General features: G+C 37.4%; 9 protein-coding genes across 9 annotated transcripts; 2 read left to right on the top strand and 7 right to left on the bottom strand.

Moving 5' to 3' along the window:
- Positions 1–513: 513 nt before the first annotated feature.
- Positions 514–1,548, bottom strand: SOCG_03766 (steroid oxidoreductase superfamily protein; the record flags this gene model as incomplete). The annotated part of the gene is made up of 1 exon (XM_013163676.1): positions 514–1,548. One exon carries the CDS (start codon positions 1,546–1,548, stop codon positions 514–516), a length of 1,035 nt encoding a protein of 344 aa, XP_013019130.1.
- Positions 1,549–1,875: 327 nt separating this feature from the next.
- Positions 1,876–3,135, bottom strand: SOCG_03767 (Set1C PHD Finger protein Spf1; the record flags this gene model as incomplete). Its single annotated transcript, XM_013163677.1, has 1 exon — positions 1,876–3,135. The coding sequence occupies one exon, from the start codon at positions 3,133–3,135 to the stop codon at positions 1,876–1,878; it is 1,260 nt and encodes a 419-aa protein (XP_013019131.1).
- A 171-nt stretch (positions 3,136–3,306) lies between these two features.
- Positions 3,307–4,661, bottom strand: SOCG_03768 (vacuolar SNARE Vam7). Its single transcript, XM_013163678.1, has 2 exons — positions 4,611–4,661; positions 3,307–4,572 (listed from the first exon to the last, which is right to left on the bottom strand). The coding sequence occupies exons 1-2, from the start codon at positions 4,647–4,649 to the stop codon at positions 3,568–3,570; spliced, it is 1,044 nt and encodes a 347-aa protein (XP_013019132.1). The 5' UTR covers positions 4,650–4,661; the 3' UTR covers positions 3,307–3,567.
- Positions 4,662–5,097: 436 nt separating this feature from the next.
- Positions 5,098–6,535, bottom strand: SOCG_03769 (bouquet formation protein Bqt3). The gene is made up of 2 exons (XM_013163679.1): positions 6,343–6,535; positions 5,098–6,275 (listed from the first exon to the last, which is right to left on the bottom strand). The coding sequence occupies exons 1-2, from the start codon at positions 6,496–6,498 to the stop codon at positions 5,664–5,666; spliced, it is 768 nt and encodes a 255-aa protein (XP_013019133.1). The 5' UTR covers positions 6,499–6,535; the 3' UTR covers positions 5,098–5,663.
- A 422-nt stretch (positions 6,536–6,957) lies between these two features.
- SOCG_03770 (ubiquinol-cytochrome-c reductase complex subunit 9) lies at positions 6,958–7,792 on the top strand. The gene is made up of 4 exons (XM_013163680.1): positions 6,958–7,065; positions 7,122–7,207; positions 7,266–7,314; positions 7,376–7,792. Exons 1-4 carry the CDS (start codon positions 7,063–7,065, stop codon positions 7,430–7,432), a joined length of 195 nt encoding a protein of 64 aa, XP_013019134.1. The 5' UTR covers positions 6,958–7,062; the 3' UTR covers positions 7,433–7,792.
- Positions 7,177–10,801, bottom strand: SOCG_03771 (MCM complex subunit Mcm3). The gene has a single exon (XM_013163681.1). The coding sequence runs from the start codon at positions 10,614–10,616 to the stop codon at positions 7,920–7,922; it is 2,697 nt and encodes an 898-aa protein (XP_013019135.1). The 5' UTR covers positions 10,617–10,801; the 3' UTR covers positions 7,177–7,919.
- Positions 10,802–10,966: 165 nt separating this feature from the next.
- On the bottom strand, positions 10,967–13,203 carry SOCG_03772 (meiotically upregulated Mug174). Its single transcript, XM_013163682.1, has one exon. It carries the CDS (start codon positions 13,028–13,030, stop codon positions 11,186–11,188), a length of 1,845 nt encoding a protein of 614 aa, XP_013019136.1. The 5' UTR covers positions 13,031–13,203; the 3' UTR covers positions 10,967–11,185.
- A 96-nt stretch (positions 13,204–13,299) lies between these two features.
- Positions 13,300–14,700, top strand: SOCG_03773 (centrin). The gene is made up of 2 exons (XM_013163683.1): positions 13,300–13,627; positions 13,692–14,700. Exons 1-2 carry the CDS (start codon positions 13,333–13,335, stop codon positions 13,925–13,927), a joined length of 531 nt encoding a protein of 176 aa, XP_013019137.1. The 5' UTR covers positions 13,300–13,332; the 3' UTR covers positions 13,928–14,700.
- On the bottom strand, positions 13,981–15,867 carry SOCG_03774 (signal recognition particle subunit). The gene is made up of 3 exons (XM_013163684.1): positions 15,628–15,867; positions 14,700–15,573; positions 13,981–14,653 (listed from the first exon to the last, which is right to left on the bottom strand). The coding sequence occupies exons 1-3, from the start codon at positions 15,849–15,851 to the stop codon at positions 14,081–14,083; spliced, it is 1,671 nt and encodes a 556-aa protein (XP_013019138.1). The 5' UTR covers positions 15,852–15,867; the 3' UTR covers positions 13,981–14,080.
- Between the last annotated feature and the right edge of the window lie 149 nt (positions 15,868–16,016).

The following is a 16,016-nucleotide window of genomic DNA, read 5'->3' on the forward strand; positions in this document are numbered from 1 at the left end:
ATAGCTTATGGTGAAAGTCTACGTGTTTCGTCGGATCTCTCATGACTAAGAATAGACCATGCAGGAATCCTTCTTCAATTGCGTTGGCATACAGTGATCACAATAAAGGGTAAAGAAAAAAAATTCACGCAAGGGTAAGGTATCGGTTTGACGGATTGATTTAATGGATTGAGTTTTAAAAAGTGTCAACATTGAGGTATAATCCCTTAGTTGAGGGCCTATGGATTTTAGAAAACTTGTGAAAATGTGGAGAGACTTGATAATGAACAAAAAAAAAAGGTAAAAAAATAAAGTACTTTTCGAACCAGATACAAACGTGAAGCTATTAGAATTTTTGATTCATATTCTCACAAACAATTTATATATTAATAAATAGCCATGCCTTTCATAGATCATCACAACGGGTTGTTTGAATTTTGCTCCGTAAATCTTGGAGACAGAATGAATTAAATAAATTTCTTTTTTCAACGTTCATTAACGAATGCTTGTCACGTGGGACTAGTTATGCATTATTTAGTCCGTTTTTAGAGAAGCATCCTCATCAATTGGTTCCCAGTGGGAGCCATCAAGACGTGGAAAAAATCTACCAACCTTTTGGGAATACAATGAATATAGGGGATATTTTTTAACAGAAATCATTTCCGTTAGTCTAGTCGACGCTTGGAACACACCGACAAGCCCCAAAGGTCCTAAAATCGTCCAGTTAATCCAAGTCTTTGAGGCAAGCGCTCCAAAAAAATAAAAAACGAACCAAATCACCTGTTCAGCCAAAAAATTCGGATGTCTCGACCATTTAAAGAGACCGTTTGTATTAAAACCTTTTGCTAGTGTCATCAACTCAAAATTCAAATGCCCTGGAATCTCTTCGTTATTATTATATAGCTCTCGTGCTTGGTAAAAATCCCATTGCTGCTGATCAGCAATAATTTCCACTACAAACGTAAACATAAACAACTCTAAGGCAACGCAATCCAATAACCCAAAGGATCGTGCATTTCCTGCTACCATCGCAATATATGTAGGACAAGCAAGCCAGTACAAGTGAAGAGTTTGAATTATATGAATGTAAAGAAAATGGAAGATAGGATATAAATAAGGCGGCATATTATGACGAACTGTAACCCATCGATAGTCTTCAGATCCTCGCTTGTATCCCCCTTTTCGATAATAATTATATGTTAATCGAACACTCCATAGCAATTGCAAAAACACCATAATCATCAGCCGACGAGAAGCAATGTTAAACAATGTCCCATAGATCAAAAAATGGACGGAAAAAGCAGCTGGCAAAATTGGCCATGCGCGATCGACTTGAGACATATTTCCCGTTTGGACTGATACTGCCCACAGGAAAACCCCAATCATGAACGCAAGAATTAGCCCGCTGACAAACGGATTTGTGTCGACATAAAACTCATAGAATCCTATATTTCCTGAAAGAAGCAATTTCACATTGCTCGCTTGCTCCAAAAAAGGAGAGACTGCCATCGACCAACTGGCAGCATTAGAAGCTGAGTAGATTATCGGCAAAGTAGATAACAATGTCATAGTTCCAAAATGGCATACGGAAAATACAACTTTGAATATTTCAAAGATATTCTCTTTGGAGCTGGTGTAATGCTTCAGTGTGACGTTACTGAACACGACAATAGTGAAGTACAATGAGATATTGGGTATCCAAAAAGTCAAGAATTCAAGAATTTAAGAATTATGTTTGAAAGAAAGAATGTTTGTTCAGTAGAATTAGCTAGTATTCTCATATCTGACAAACAAGGTTTCTCAATTTGTAAATTTCATAATGATGTTGTCCCAATTCGCTTTTGAAAGGCATCAATCAGGGCCACTTTCCAAAATTTCCAATACATTATTCTCATTTCATCGCAAAAGTCTTTCCATTCTTTCCGCTGATATTTGGGAGCGATGAAACTCCGGATGGCCTTCATGCTCGACATCCAGTATTGCTCTTTCCTTTTGATGATCTATTAGACGTTGCTTAGCAGTCTCCATTTGTTCTAATTTATGCATCAAGCCCTTCTCCTCCTGGTTTATATCCTCTGAAAATATAATTTGCCAATTTGCATGTTTTAAGCACCTCCGCTTTTCCTGTAAGCAGATGCAATCAGAGGTACATTGCATTTGCTCTAGCATTTGCTCTAGTTCTGTAATAGGAGCTTCCGGAGATATGGATTGCCATAAATTTTTTAAGTCCTTATCATTCATTAACAGGCGATTATCAAATCCACAAATATCCTTTTTCAACCCTTCTTTTTCTTTAAACTCTTGAACAAGAGTTCGTGAAGCATCCTTCACAAGCTGAAGGAAATGCTTTTTTTCTTGAGCAAAACGAACTTTCTCATGCATTGTTGACAAACTCTGTTCAATGCTTTCTAGATTGGTTCGTTCAAACGCATAGACGTTTTCTGGTAGAATTATCTCTGGTAAGGAAGGTGCCTGGCTGCCAAAATTACGGAATACTTCAAAGTTATCTGCAACCATAGTTAATGTTTTTAAGGAGGAAGGCTCAAGTGTCATACTTTTAAGTTTAGATCGCATGAAAAGGACACCATGCTCATGACAACAATACTTTGATGAGGCTTCAGCAGGTTTTGAGCATTCCCGAAGCCTACACTTCCTTCTCCATGCGGTCACACCATGACCACTAGCCGTGCAACTGGGACAAAAATACTGAACTGTCAATTCATCGTAAGACTCTGGAATATTGACACATTCTCCATGAAACCAATCTTCACAGCCATCACATCCCAACATCCATCTACCATCATCAGGTCCTTTACAAAGACAATAAGTAGGACCTTCGAAATCTACATTTATAGAAGACCCTGGTTTTGTCCTTCGCGGTCCTTTACGAGTTACTGTACCAGCCTGTTTCTTTGGAATTGTTGATCCTAATTTTTGTAATTCTGTGTCTGTTTCAGTGCTTGAGGATTCAGGACTTTTTGGCTCCTCTTGCTTTACTTTTGATGACTCTGGTGTTAAACCATCCTCTACATGAGGTTTGCCAATCTCCTCTGAGACTTGATCAGATGCTATTGGCAAAATAGACTCCTCTTCTTTAACATTTTCAAATTTGTCGATATTCATCGAATCTTGACTCCCATCGTTTGAAATCTCCATGCCTTTGAAGTTTTTACCAGCGTTCAAGTGTTTTGATTCAATCCCAAGTATTTTGGGTACTGGAACGCTTTCTCCTTATATTAATCTATGGAAAAAGCATCATCTAAAAGTAAAAAATGAAATTCAGATTGATAGTTTTAAAGTAAATTATATTATGTAAAAATATATTTTAAAATCGTGAAACAAAATGTTAAACAGAAATACCGGTTGGCGAACAGACATTATACATCAAATATGGGGAAATTTAAATTATTAAAACGAAGAAAGGGATGAAACTGTTCTTCACATAAAATAAGAGAAAATGAAATGGATAGATTAAGGCGCATATCATCATTAAACCATTGTGGTTCCTTTGAAGCTCGGTGATAGATAAGTAAAACGATATTAGCGTTCAAATAAATAAGTAAATAAATAAACCCCATATCTTTTGCTTCAGCCTAATTGACGAAGACGATCTTTCGTTTTGCGCATTTTCTTACGGTTCTTGTCGGTTCCATGCGCTACATCATCCAGCATGGCATTTTGTTCGATGACTTCGTTATTAATTGCCATCGAAATCTCCTTTTGTCGTTGAATCGAAGGTAGTAATGCTTCCGCTTGAGTATCTTGACTCGTCAATACTTGGTTTTGTAGTTGGTAAAGACCAACATTATCAAGCTTTCTGGTGGTTGATGTCTCCTGTGAGTGGTTTTTACCTAAAACGCGATTCGAAGAAGGAGTAGAACGAAGAGAATTCTGTTGATCGGATGAAGACGATATAGGCTTGAATGGTGAACCTGGGCTGGAGCTAGCAGTGACTTCGGCAGAGGATGCGGGAGGGCTCGCAGGCCGTGTTAAATTCCTCATTAATTTTTGATACGATGAAAGCTCTGAAGAAAGTTTATCCAACATATCACGTCTGCGAAACACTTCACCAGAACCAACGGCGTTCATTTGTTCGAGACGATGAAGTGAAGAAAATAGAAGATCAATTGACCTCTTCGCATTGTATACGCTTCTTTTCTGCCCATAAATGGTGCTGTTCTTTTTTGAAAGCAAGTCAACCCTTGAAGCATGCAAATCACGTTTGCATTCATGAAACAATTGCATCCATTCAACAGGGCCAAGGCTACTTTCTTTTGAGGCATTATCAAAATTATTTTCTAAGTTTAGAAAACTCTTAACTTCTCCCATTTCTATCCAAGGACTTTTATTTAATGCTTTTATATACCCCTGAAGAGCTACTCGACGAGATTCACGAAATCCTTCATTTGTCACAGTTGACTGAAACCAAGACTTAGAAGGAAGATTCGGCAACGCTCCCATATCATCAAAAGGTCGGATTTTTTCATCTAAACTAACAAATTCGCTGAATCTTCGAAAGACGATTCTTCGTAAATTATTGGGAAAGCATACTTCAATGTGATATATGGTCCACCGCGAACCTTCGTCTTGTTTCTACGATCCGTTAGCTAAATATTTCTTCATTTCCTTACTTGTGATGTTTTTGGTATTTTCAATTGAATAGGTGCCATACTGGCGAATGCATACATTTATTTACGTGTAACTTCTTCCTTAATTCATTATGTATAACGAAGTTACTTCTACCTTGCAAAAGTAATTACCATATCTCTCTTCACTGCGTTGGTAAATAAATGAAAACATGCTGCGATATGAATAAACTGTAGTAGAGCAATTATTTAATCAACCTTTTCTTATGATTTTTGTTTTCTAAATTATAGCTAGTCGTATTGCATGGTATTTATAGGTGTTTGAAGAATGTACGAGCAATGTCAGACTACGAACGAAAAATCTACCTACCGCACAATTTTTGTTTCAGCAGATGGATAACTAATATGCTGAAGTATTATTAATTTCTTATAACACTAAAGTTAAGCAACTTTAGATCACTACTTAAAGACCACTGAGCTTTTATACAATCATTTGCACTTAGATGAAATCAGTAGGAAACCAAATACGAAGCTGATTGTGAATATCCTTTATAATCAGAGGTGAACGAAAGTCCTTGGTAGCATTTCAATTATGTGTCTACTAATTAGCGAATTTATGATTTCCTTTAGTGCTTTTGAAAGATTTGTTACTAATGTTCCTCTAATATTTATCGAACGTATTTCTACGGTAATGTATGAAATCAAAGTAAATTCAAACAATCCAGCGATTTATAAGCCCCTGCAAATATCCTTTGTTAACGATAAATGTAAGCTTTATAATAATAAACTTTCGAAAAATAGAGGAAATAAATACAAACAAATTAAGTAATTTAGTGAGTTTAGATATAACCAGTACAGACCCACACCGACTGTGAATTTGGAATTATTTGATAATATTACACCCGTACGCGGTTAGAATATTCAAGAAATGGATATGCCATTCACAGCGTACTTAAGAAGTCATTAACTGATAACTCGTCAAGGAATTTCCAAACAATCGAAAAGGGGAATAAGGTAGATGTTGAGATAAGACAGAAAACTGGACGTAGAAAGAAAATATAAACAAGATACATTCGCGGACACGAAAATTTTCATTCTCTATAGAGAAATAGCCCAGCAGATAAGTACCACAATCACAGCTTGGGTTATGTAAGTCAACAATACTTGACACATAGGAACCCAGTGAGGAGAAAACAAAAGGGTAAAGGGAATAGCGCAATTCCAAATGGAAAAGAATACCATTAAGGCAAGGGATTGAAGTAAGTTTCTCTTCTCAAATACAAGTTTTTGCAAAACATAACCAATAGGGACATGCGCAATATACTGTAGTGGAAGAGGAGGAGCAATTAAGCTAGTAACAACGTCACGAACGTTGCCAAGGATAATTGAGTTGAGATATAACTTTTGGGTTGAATAATTAAGCACGCTGATTAAAACACTAGCCATGAATGTAAATAGAACAGTGATACTGGTACGCGATGTGCGATCGCGAGAGAGTCGAGGATGTAAGATATTGGTACCTGCTCGAGCAGCAAGCAAAGACAGCGCGTCGATAGCAAATGACCAAGAGATCTGTCTAAGAGATACAAGATAATAAGTGGATAATAGGATATACAGGGGATACTTTGCGATCAAAAACCACTTAATACCCAAATTGAAATGATACGTCACAAACAACTGAAACGCGTGCATCAGAATATACACGTAGCTCTAAAATTATTAAAAGTTAGAATAGATAAATAAAACATCAGCTTGCAAAAACTTCCACGGAACTTACCATCCAATCTGGAATATTTTTGTTTACGACACCTGTGGATGCCAACAAACGAGGATTCAAATGTAAATTCAATGCTCCATATGTGATTGTGTGCAAAGAAACAAAAGCTATTACTTGAAGACTTCGAGAAAGACGCGAATATCCTTGTTCTGTCATCTCGATAATATTGGTAGTTTGTAAGTGTGCGATGCTGTGTAATGGGAATAGTGAACTAGAACGAACAATAAATAAAAGCTGTCGTGATGAAAAATCTTTAAAGATTTCTGTAGTAGAAATGACTTTATAATGTAAATGAAATATACTGAATTTTTAAAAATATATTTCTGTTTCTGGGTTACTTAAAATTTACATGATCTATCCTACGTCCCGTAAACCATTATTGTCATTAGTTCATTAATATTGTCAAGTTGAGAGAAACAAGTAAAATATAAAAAGAATAGTATCAATTTTCCGACTGAAAAATCAAAGCAATAATGCTAATCACAAGGGAACTATCGATGTCTTTCAATAAACAAACGAATTATTTACCACTATAATGTTTTGTTTATTTACTGTTTAACGAATATGTATGTATTCGTTATTATATTTAAAGAATATTGGTAATCATCGTAATCATAGAAGTTCGATCGGAACCATCTTACTCGCTATTCATCTGCATTAACTTGTTTATGATTGGGATGTACCACCAACTCTCATTCTACCAATACTCCCTTCTCTTCGATGGTAAGTTTATATAACGGACAATTCTTTTGGTTCCTTTCATTAACAAAACAATTAAGGCTAGTTCTACGATCTACAATATCTTTTTCAGAAAGAACTCTTCTTTCTACGCTACTATATTCGCGTCAGCCTTTTTCACCAAGATGTATGTAATTTCGAAAGAAGCAGCGAGTTTTCCGTTAAAATACTTACTAACTAAATAGTGGCTTTGATATCTTTGCGGATAAGGTGTGGGAGAGTGCTAATGCTGGTGTAAGTTTTCATTTTTCGTCTTTGTACCTGTTCAGTCTTTTTGCTAACTTCCTCTTTTTAGATGCAATGGAAAGATGTCAAGCCTCGCTTCTTAAATAATGAAGAAGAAGAGGAGTAAACAATTTAATTTGGGGTTTTCTTTCTTTTGTGTTTCTGTCAGTCTTTCCTGACTGTCGTGAACAACTTCAAGTCTTTTTGAAAGTATCTCAGTGATATAACTCTCATTTCCTCCCCCCTTTTCTTTTTACTTTCAGAATTTGCAATGCCTCATAAGCTTCAATTCGTTCTCTTTACCTTTCGCTTGAACGAATAAAATTTTAATTTCGCCAAGTACCTATTTTCTATTAAATACTTGTCTATTATTAGAAAATTGTAGTTCAATATCCATCCTTTCTGAAGAGCTGTATTAAAATACATGTAAATTGTCGCTCTATGATGCCTGAATAGCTCTAACGAAGAAATAAAGGTAATAGCCGGAAATATTAAATAATTAATGAAAGTTGTAAGAAATAAAATACGTATACAGAGACTTTATCAAAGTCTTCTTGTTCCCCAGCTTGTTTTCATAAACATTTTAAAAGAACAAGAAAAATGTGGAAACGTGTTTAAATGCGGTAAATCATATCTTCGGAGAACATGATTTTGTTTTGGGCATCCATTTCTTTCAAGGCAGAAATTCCCTCGTCTCTTGTAAAGGAAGTATCACCTTCAGCTCCATTAATTGCATTCAAGACATTTTCCAGAGACGCACATTCTTCTGAAAAGACGTCTGTTTTGGTCAACTCAGACAAGCGAGACATAAAGATTGACATCTTCTCCCTCGATAAGGCGACGCCTTGAGAAGAGGAAGCATTACTTTCCGTAACTTCGCTTGTATCAACATTCCCACTGAGCCCGCTAGCTGCTGTGGTGCCTCTGCCTGTTGTTGGAAGGGTAGAATGACTAGAAGGCCATGAAAGTTGGGTATTGGAAGGCTGTCCTAAATGTAATTGACTGCCATCGCTGGTAGCTGTTGCTGCGACTGACTGATTTGTTGCAGACGCGGCATCGTCAATGTCCATTTCACTTTCTTGACTTTGTCTGTTTTGGGTTTGAGAACGTGTCTGTCTTCCTGACTCGGGGACATTTGGTCGACTATTTTGGAATGTGGGATCATCATTCAAATCATTATCACCTTCCAGTTCCTCTGAATCAAAGTCTTCCTCATCTGAACTGCCTTCTTCTTCTCCCCCTCCTCCTTCTTTACGCTGTTTTTTACGACGGTTTGATTTTGGTTTATATACTTCCCTAAATAGCGCGTAACGAAGGATCTTTTCAGCAGCTTTAGCGTCTCGTACCTCTACTGCATTACTCAATCGAGCTTTTGCATGGGCGGTACTTAATCGAATTAATGTTTCCAATGTACGAGCTGTGAGTGGACTGGTACGGCGCTGATTACCTTGTAAATCATCGTTTCTAAGACCACAATATATATTCGTGATATACTCGGCCGTAGCCTGATTAAGGACTGGATTAATTCGAGATTTTGCATACTGAATATATTTACGAACAAAGTTGATGTTCAGCAATTCCTTTCGTTTTGTTCGAGCGTTTGCGTGTAGCAGGCTTGAAAATGTTTCCCAAACTGGTGTTTCCGATTCTTGATCTCCATTTCCAGCTGAAACACCTGCAGTATTTGTTGCACCAACATTAAGTACCGAATTTAATGAGTCTCTCACCGGAGTGCCAGGCTCCACACCCGGCGGTAGATAACGATGCATCCTCAAAACATGTTCACTCAAGGCACGATCCTTCTTATCGTCTATATCATCTGTAACAATAAATAATAAATCGAAACGAGAAAGCATAGAATCCGGTAATGCTATATTCTTAGTAGGATCTTTTCGGATATCATATTGGCCGTAGATGGGATTCGCTGCAGCTACAACACTGCATCTAGCGTTCAAAGATGTATGAATACCAGCTTTAGCAATAGTGACCGTCTGTTGTTCCATTACTTCATGAATAGCAACCCGATCGATATCACTCATTTTGTCAAATTCATCAATACAAACAACTCCCCGATCAGCTAAAACCATTGCACCGGCTTCTAAACGACGTTCACCAGTCTCTCTATCCGAGGTTACGGCAGCTGTAAGACCAACACCTGACGAACCGCGGCCAGTAGTTGCGATAGCTAAAGGAGCTGTGTTTAACACAAATCGCAATAGCTGGGATTTTGCTGTTGAGGGATCACCCACCATTAAGATGTTGATATCACCACGGATATGTGTGCCATTAGATAGATTTTTCTCTGTACCACCCAAGAGTAAAAGCAAAATTGCTTGCTTAATATGCTCAAACCCGTAAATACTGGGAGCCAAACTTGTAGAAAGAAGCTCAAAAGCATTCTTTTTTCGAGCCAGCTTATTTATATTACGAATATCAGCGTCCGTAATCGTCAAGGCACCTCCACCAACGTTTCCACTGCCTGGTTTATTTGTTAACAGAACAACGTTATTGGCAAGCAAAACGGTACGAAACGTAGCATTTGTGCTTCCAGAATTTTTTGAGCCCATTGAACGATATTGTCCAACAATATGTACTCGATCACCAGGTTTTACTGTATCAACCAAGTCGTCATCGAGTAAAATATCAATGGATCGAGGCAATTGACCCGGTGGTGCACGTTCGGGCATTTCTTGAAGTGAAATCGTCTGATGGTCTCGAAAAGTACTGTAACCGAATTCAATAGATAAGGGATTACCACTTTCATCCTGCGTTGGATAGACTGTGGATTGAAACGAAAGTCCACCATTCATTGTGGAGTCAGCATACTGTTTGAAATGATGACGCTTCGTTGCTTCACAATAATGTATAGATTTTATAACTTTAGGACGAACGAATGAACATCTTGTCACAATTCCTTCTAGTGAAATCATTTTGTTCAAATGCAAAGCCCGTAAAGTACGAGGCGTAACATGTAGATCACCAAAAGAACCACGAAATCCAATATAAAATGGTTTATCCTTAATATCTTTGTGAACGATAGGATCAATTAGTGTACTAACTACTCCCTGGAGAGCTTCATTAAAAGGTTCGACAAACTCCATTGGCTGATAAAGGACTCCATCAGCTAGTTCTTTATTGTAATCTCGAAGTTCATCGATGTTAACAATCAAGCGTCTTTGTGCCATGTTCAGCATTCTGAGAATTGCTTCATGATAAAGCGTAGCATTCGTATCGTCGGAATCGTGCTCAAGATATTCTTGAAAAATCCTTACACGATCCTTGAAAACCTCATCTGCCAACAACTCCGACATTTTGTTTGTTCCTTACTTGCAAACGAGCTTATGATTTTACGACGCGTCTCTTAAATTTTTCGTTTCTCAAAAAGTCTACCTTTATTGAGTAATTCCTTTATTATATCATAAATCGAAAACAAATTAATTAAATGATAAAAAATGCCAAATCCCGTTTCTGTTTTAGCTGCCTGTAGCTTGTTTACTGTAAATGTTTTGCTTGAAGCGTGTACCCTTTTTGTTTTCGCAGTGAATAGTAACATGTTACCCATAAGCGAATGAAATAATTGCAAACATAAATGAACTCGCCAATATTCCTGATTGAGTAGTAGACATTATAATAAAACAAAATAAAATTGAAGGGAATCTTAGCATGCTCCTTAACATGAGGCCGCAAATATTATCTATTTTTACAAAGTTGATTTGAAGTAAACTAAATGTGTCTATAATATTATGCAACTCGAAGAAATACTATAAATTAATTATATGATTGAAATGTGCAGATCCAGGAAATAACAAAGACATCAGTACTTCGTGTCTTGGTAATAAATTATCGAATGAATAAAAAATGCGGAATAGTAACTTTTCATTCAATATTGTACAAGCTTGTGAATATCGGACATAAGATCCCATCCATATGTCACGATGCCCTCAACAAGTTGCTCGTCTGGTATAGTTCCGAAACGGCCTTGGATAATTTCACCATCAGGACCATATTTGATTTTGTACCGATGTTTTGTATCTAATTGGATCTTAACTTCTTTATCATTGGAAGTAATAACCCGCCCTGATTTTTCAGAAATCTCAGGTGTATAGGTATTAACATTCAAGTCCATGATGGTAAATCGCAATAAACTACCCGGAGGGAACTCAACGTCTAGCTCTGCATCCTTGGACACAGGTACCGCATCATAGCGATGTTCAACTTTTATTGTATCGGAATCAAGATGAGAGCTTTGTCCCTCACTCAAATCTTTGCTTTCATCTGATGGATAAGGTCTATCAGCCAAGTCCAAATCACCGGGCATAGCTTCTACATCTTGACCGTATTTCTTCATCAATCTCGATTTTTTTCGACGAAGATTTCTTGACTTAGTAGCAGAGCTACCGGAACCGGGTGGCCGAATTGAAGTTGAACTATTGGGATCTTCATCAAATTCGTGAAATGAACGATTATTAAAAATGCCATTCTTATCATCCGCAGACCGAAAGTCAGAAGTGTTGGCGTCAACTGAATCGGTTCCAAATTCACCGAAACGTTTGTAGACAATGTCACTTTCTTGCTCCAAGCTGGATTGTCTTTTAGTCGGAGAGGACTTTAAAAAGTTTGTAGTGTCAAAAAGAGTCGTTCGTTCACCATCTATTGTACTGCCAGAATAAAGGGTGTCCGGGTTAGATGAATGCAAAGCAGAAGAGTCACGAAAATAAGACATTTCGTTAGCTGTATTCAAAGAGTGAGAAAACCCAGAAGTGTTGCTTTTAGGAATATCATTTGTTTTTTTATTATGATGCTTCAATTGTTGAGAATTCAAAGAGCCACCATCGCTGGTTGAAGAGTCTGAGCTTGAAGTACTATCGTCGGAAGAAGAATCACTGCTTTCTGAGCTATCCTCTTCTGATGAACTGGCAGTGGTGGATACGGAAGCTGCATCAGAAGAAACAGATACAGAGACAGCAGAGGATGATTCTGATTCAGAAGACGAGTCATCGGATTCAGAAGATTCGCTTGAAGAAGATTTTACTGAGTTTCCACTTTTCATGGGTCTTTGTTGGTTTGCTGTAGTCAATAGCTGAGATTCGACATTTTTCTTTAATGGGTTCACAGTAAACTCACCATTCGCTGAGTGATCCACCTTACTTTTCTTTAAGGTGTACATGTCATTCCATGTTGTTGGAGCTGCTGCATCACGCTTTTTTGTATTAAACTCACTACCATTTGGAGTTGTGTAAGGTAAAGATGAGCTAACTATTAAGTTGGCTTGTTTTGGAGCTTTAGTGACCTGAACATGAGCTTTGTTTCCTCTTTCCTGCACACCTTTGCTCCAATTTTGAAGAGCTGTTTCCAAGGAAGTGGATGAACTTAATCTCAAAGCCAAAACTTCGCAGCTTCTCAGTAAAGCCTCTTCTCTAGAAAGAATGCGCAATTCCAGTATCTCCGAATCACTCAAAAACAAATGATACGCCATAGAAATCGGCAAGGCAAAGTCGTCCTTCACAAGTTGTAAAAATAATTCATTTCCTAATGCATACTTGGCTTGGTTTCCAGATCCTACAAGAATCGATCGTCCATCTTTACAATCTCCAAAATTAAACAACAGTATACTATACAACAAATCGGCAATAGTGCTTGTTTTATCGGACAAATTTAGTTCAGCAGTGTGAATCCACTGCTGTATAGGAGTTAAGGGCTCACAGCTTCGAATCCTTAAGAGCATCGTCAGTTCGCAGAATATATGTATTTCGTACTAATCGAAGAATATTCCAAGGTCATCAGTTTTTCTTCTCTATAATAGTAAAAATAAACTAAAGTTTGCTTTTTACCCAAGTATTTCTCGATTTTTGTCACATAGAGGAAGAAAGCATTTAATGTTTACTGTTGGAATGTTGATTCCAAAAACATACACGAATAGTGCACCCTAACAATATACACTATAATTTTTATTGAAATCGTAACTTGTCGGTATTTTGTAAATACTCGTGAACAGACTGACAATAAACCTGCCATTTTCTAATTCCAATGTTTGCAAACGCGCGAGCGAAAAGACGTCCTAGAGCCACTTCTCCTACGCCTGCGAGATTGACTAGCTATGCACCGGCTCGAGTAGAGATTACAGAGGAACAGCGACAAGACATTCATGAGGCTTTCAAGTTGTTTGATTCAGACAAAGACAACGCAATTGATTATCATGAATTGAGGGCTGCTATGCGTGCATTAGGATTCAATGCAGAAAAAGCAGAAGTTCTTAAAATTTTACGTGACTTTGATAAAACTGGAAAAGGATACCTTCAAATGGAGGACTTCGTTCGCGTCAGTAAGTTTTTAAAAACATAAGATTAAAAGTGAAGTTTTCATGAATTTTGACTAATATAATTCAGTGACCGAAAAAATTGTAGAAAGAGATCCTCTAGAAGAGATTAAACGTGCTTTCGAGCTCTTTGATGATGATGAAACTGGTAAAATTAGCATACGAAATCTTCGTCGCGTCGCTAAAGAGTTGAATGAAAACATTGATGATCAAGAATTAGAAGCTATGATAGAAGAGTTTGACCTTGATCAAGACGGTGAAATTAATGAACAGGAATTCATAAGTATAATGATGGATGAAGCCTAATGTATACTAGTGTTCATACAGTTGGTCATTCCGCTATACCTTTGATGGATCTAGTGAAACTTTTTGTGTCTTCTATCTTCTTTCGTTTTTTTACTTTCTATGCTGGTATATACTCTCTTTATTTATAGGTTACATAATTTAGTAATTGGTCTATTATCTTCTTCCAAGTAAGCTTCGGAAAAAACCTTTCGTCTTGCTCTCAGATGAAGAATCCTGTTCTTCGACCTTTAATTTGGTTTTTTCAAATTCTGTTTGTTGTCCCAAGTATGTAATAGCTAAATCAAAGAAAAGTGGTTTAGCAGGAATGGGTCGTAAGTTCAATTGAGTTAAGTTTAAGGGTTTCTCCAACTCCGTATTGTACTGATTCATAGACTCGACCAGCGATAAATCCTTAGGCTTTTGATTAATCATCTCCATAGAAGCCAAGCTTCGCAAAAGTAGAATTCTCTTTTTCAAATCTTCAGGTTTTGTTTGCAACTCTGCAACAATATCGAAAGCGATTTCCAGAGGGGTTTCCTCAAAATTATGTAGACAATCGTTAGCTTGCTCATAATAATGGCCTGCACGAATACACATAGCAAGTCCTTTTGCTTTATCTTGTGATTGATACGCCTCGGCAATAACCTGGCAACGTCTCGCTTTAGCTACAGCGATTTGAGCTTCCAGTTGTACCATCATGCCATTATCCTTTGCGATACCGGGTAAATTCTTGGCAGCTTCAATATTCTATATTAATGTTAGATAGATCATAATAGATAGAAAACCATCCTACCTTAATAATTGTGTCATATAAGCTTTGTTGAGCTCTTAAATTAGCCAATGAATTCGTGACAATTGGCTGTTCCTGGGTACGAATGTCCCGTTGAATTTTGAGGACAATGAGGTTGTATGCAAGATAACTATAGCAAATTGAAAGTTCTTGATATTCGTTACTTTCTGGAGAAATACCATCCAAAATGCTTTTCGTTGTCTTCTCGGCATTGGCCCAAGCACCAAGCAAACGATCATCTACAGTAGTGGAGCTGTCAGTGCTTGCTTGAACGTCGTGAATACCGTACAGAGCCAATACCATTTCAGGGTGTGTTATCTGAACGGTTTGATCACGCCAGGTAACTCGGGTAATGGAAGAAGTGCCAGCTTGGTCTTCAGCATTCGATTCTAACAATTGAGGGTTCAAAAAACGAATTTGTTGAACTACCAAATCTTCATTGGAAACGTTTGCAAGCATGAGAACGTCTAATGATTCTGTCTGGTTTTCTAAGCCGTTTCGCTGGGCGACATAGCGTATGGTAGAGTCAATTTGCCCAACTAATTCATTTAAGACTCCTCGTTGGTGGTCCGACAACTCTTTTACAGATCGTTGCAATTGTTGAAATGCTAATCGAGAAGAACTGAATGAGTGCAAAGAATCTTCCCATAATCGCTTTTCGTAAAAATATGTACCTTCAATATATTTCATGAAAGCAGCAGCCTCTAGAATAAACAAGTGATTGCTATGGTCTTTTGATTCACAAAAAGAGACCAATTCCTTGGAGGCTTGCAGCCCCCGTTTCAATCTTCGAAGAGCATGTTGACGCTGAGAAGATCTCAAGTACGAATATTGCTGGAATGCGCGATCAGCATTCAACAGTTGGATTTCTGCGAATCTTAACTATGTTAGTTACTAATTCTAAACTTCTACCCCTTGTGTTTTCTAATACCTTTTGTCAGCTGATGTCTTTGGCTTTCCACCTTTTTGAGTAATGCTTAAAGCTTTCCGCAGGGAATGAATGCGCTGTGATAAGTATCTGATATACTCAGTTCCTTCATAAAAATGATCAGAGCGAGCCTCCAAAAGCAAAGGCAACAGATAAAACCCTGCTTTTTCCATATTTTGAGATTTTGGCTCTGCACACGCGATCCTTTCTACTAAGCACTGCTTCATGCACCCATTACATCGCTATATTTTGAAAACGGATTTAAGCAGAAGGCTTGCAATACCATGTTTGATTTATAGCGTATTCCTCCGTTTCATTAAAATTACACTTTACGTAAAGTATCACTAAACGTTTAACGAAATAGGACATTCGCGTTAAAAAACAAATACTCG

Source organism: Schizosaccharomyces octosporus (genome assembly GCF_000150505.1).
Source record: "Schizosaccharomyces octosporus yFS286 unplaced genomic scaffold supercont6.2, whole genome shotgun sequence".
In the NCBI taxonomy this organism is placed as follows: Eukaryota; Fungi; Ascomycota; class Schizosaccharomycetes; order Schizosaccharomycetales; family Schizosaccharomycetaceae; genus Schizosaccharomyces; species Schizosaccharomyces octosporus.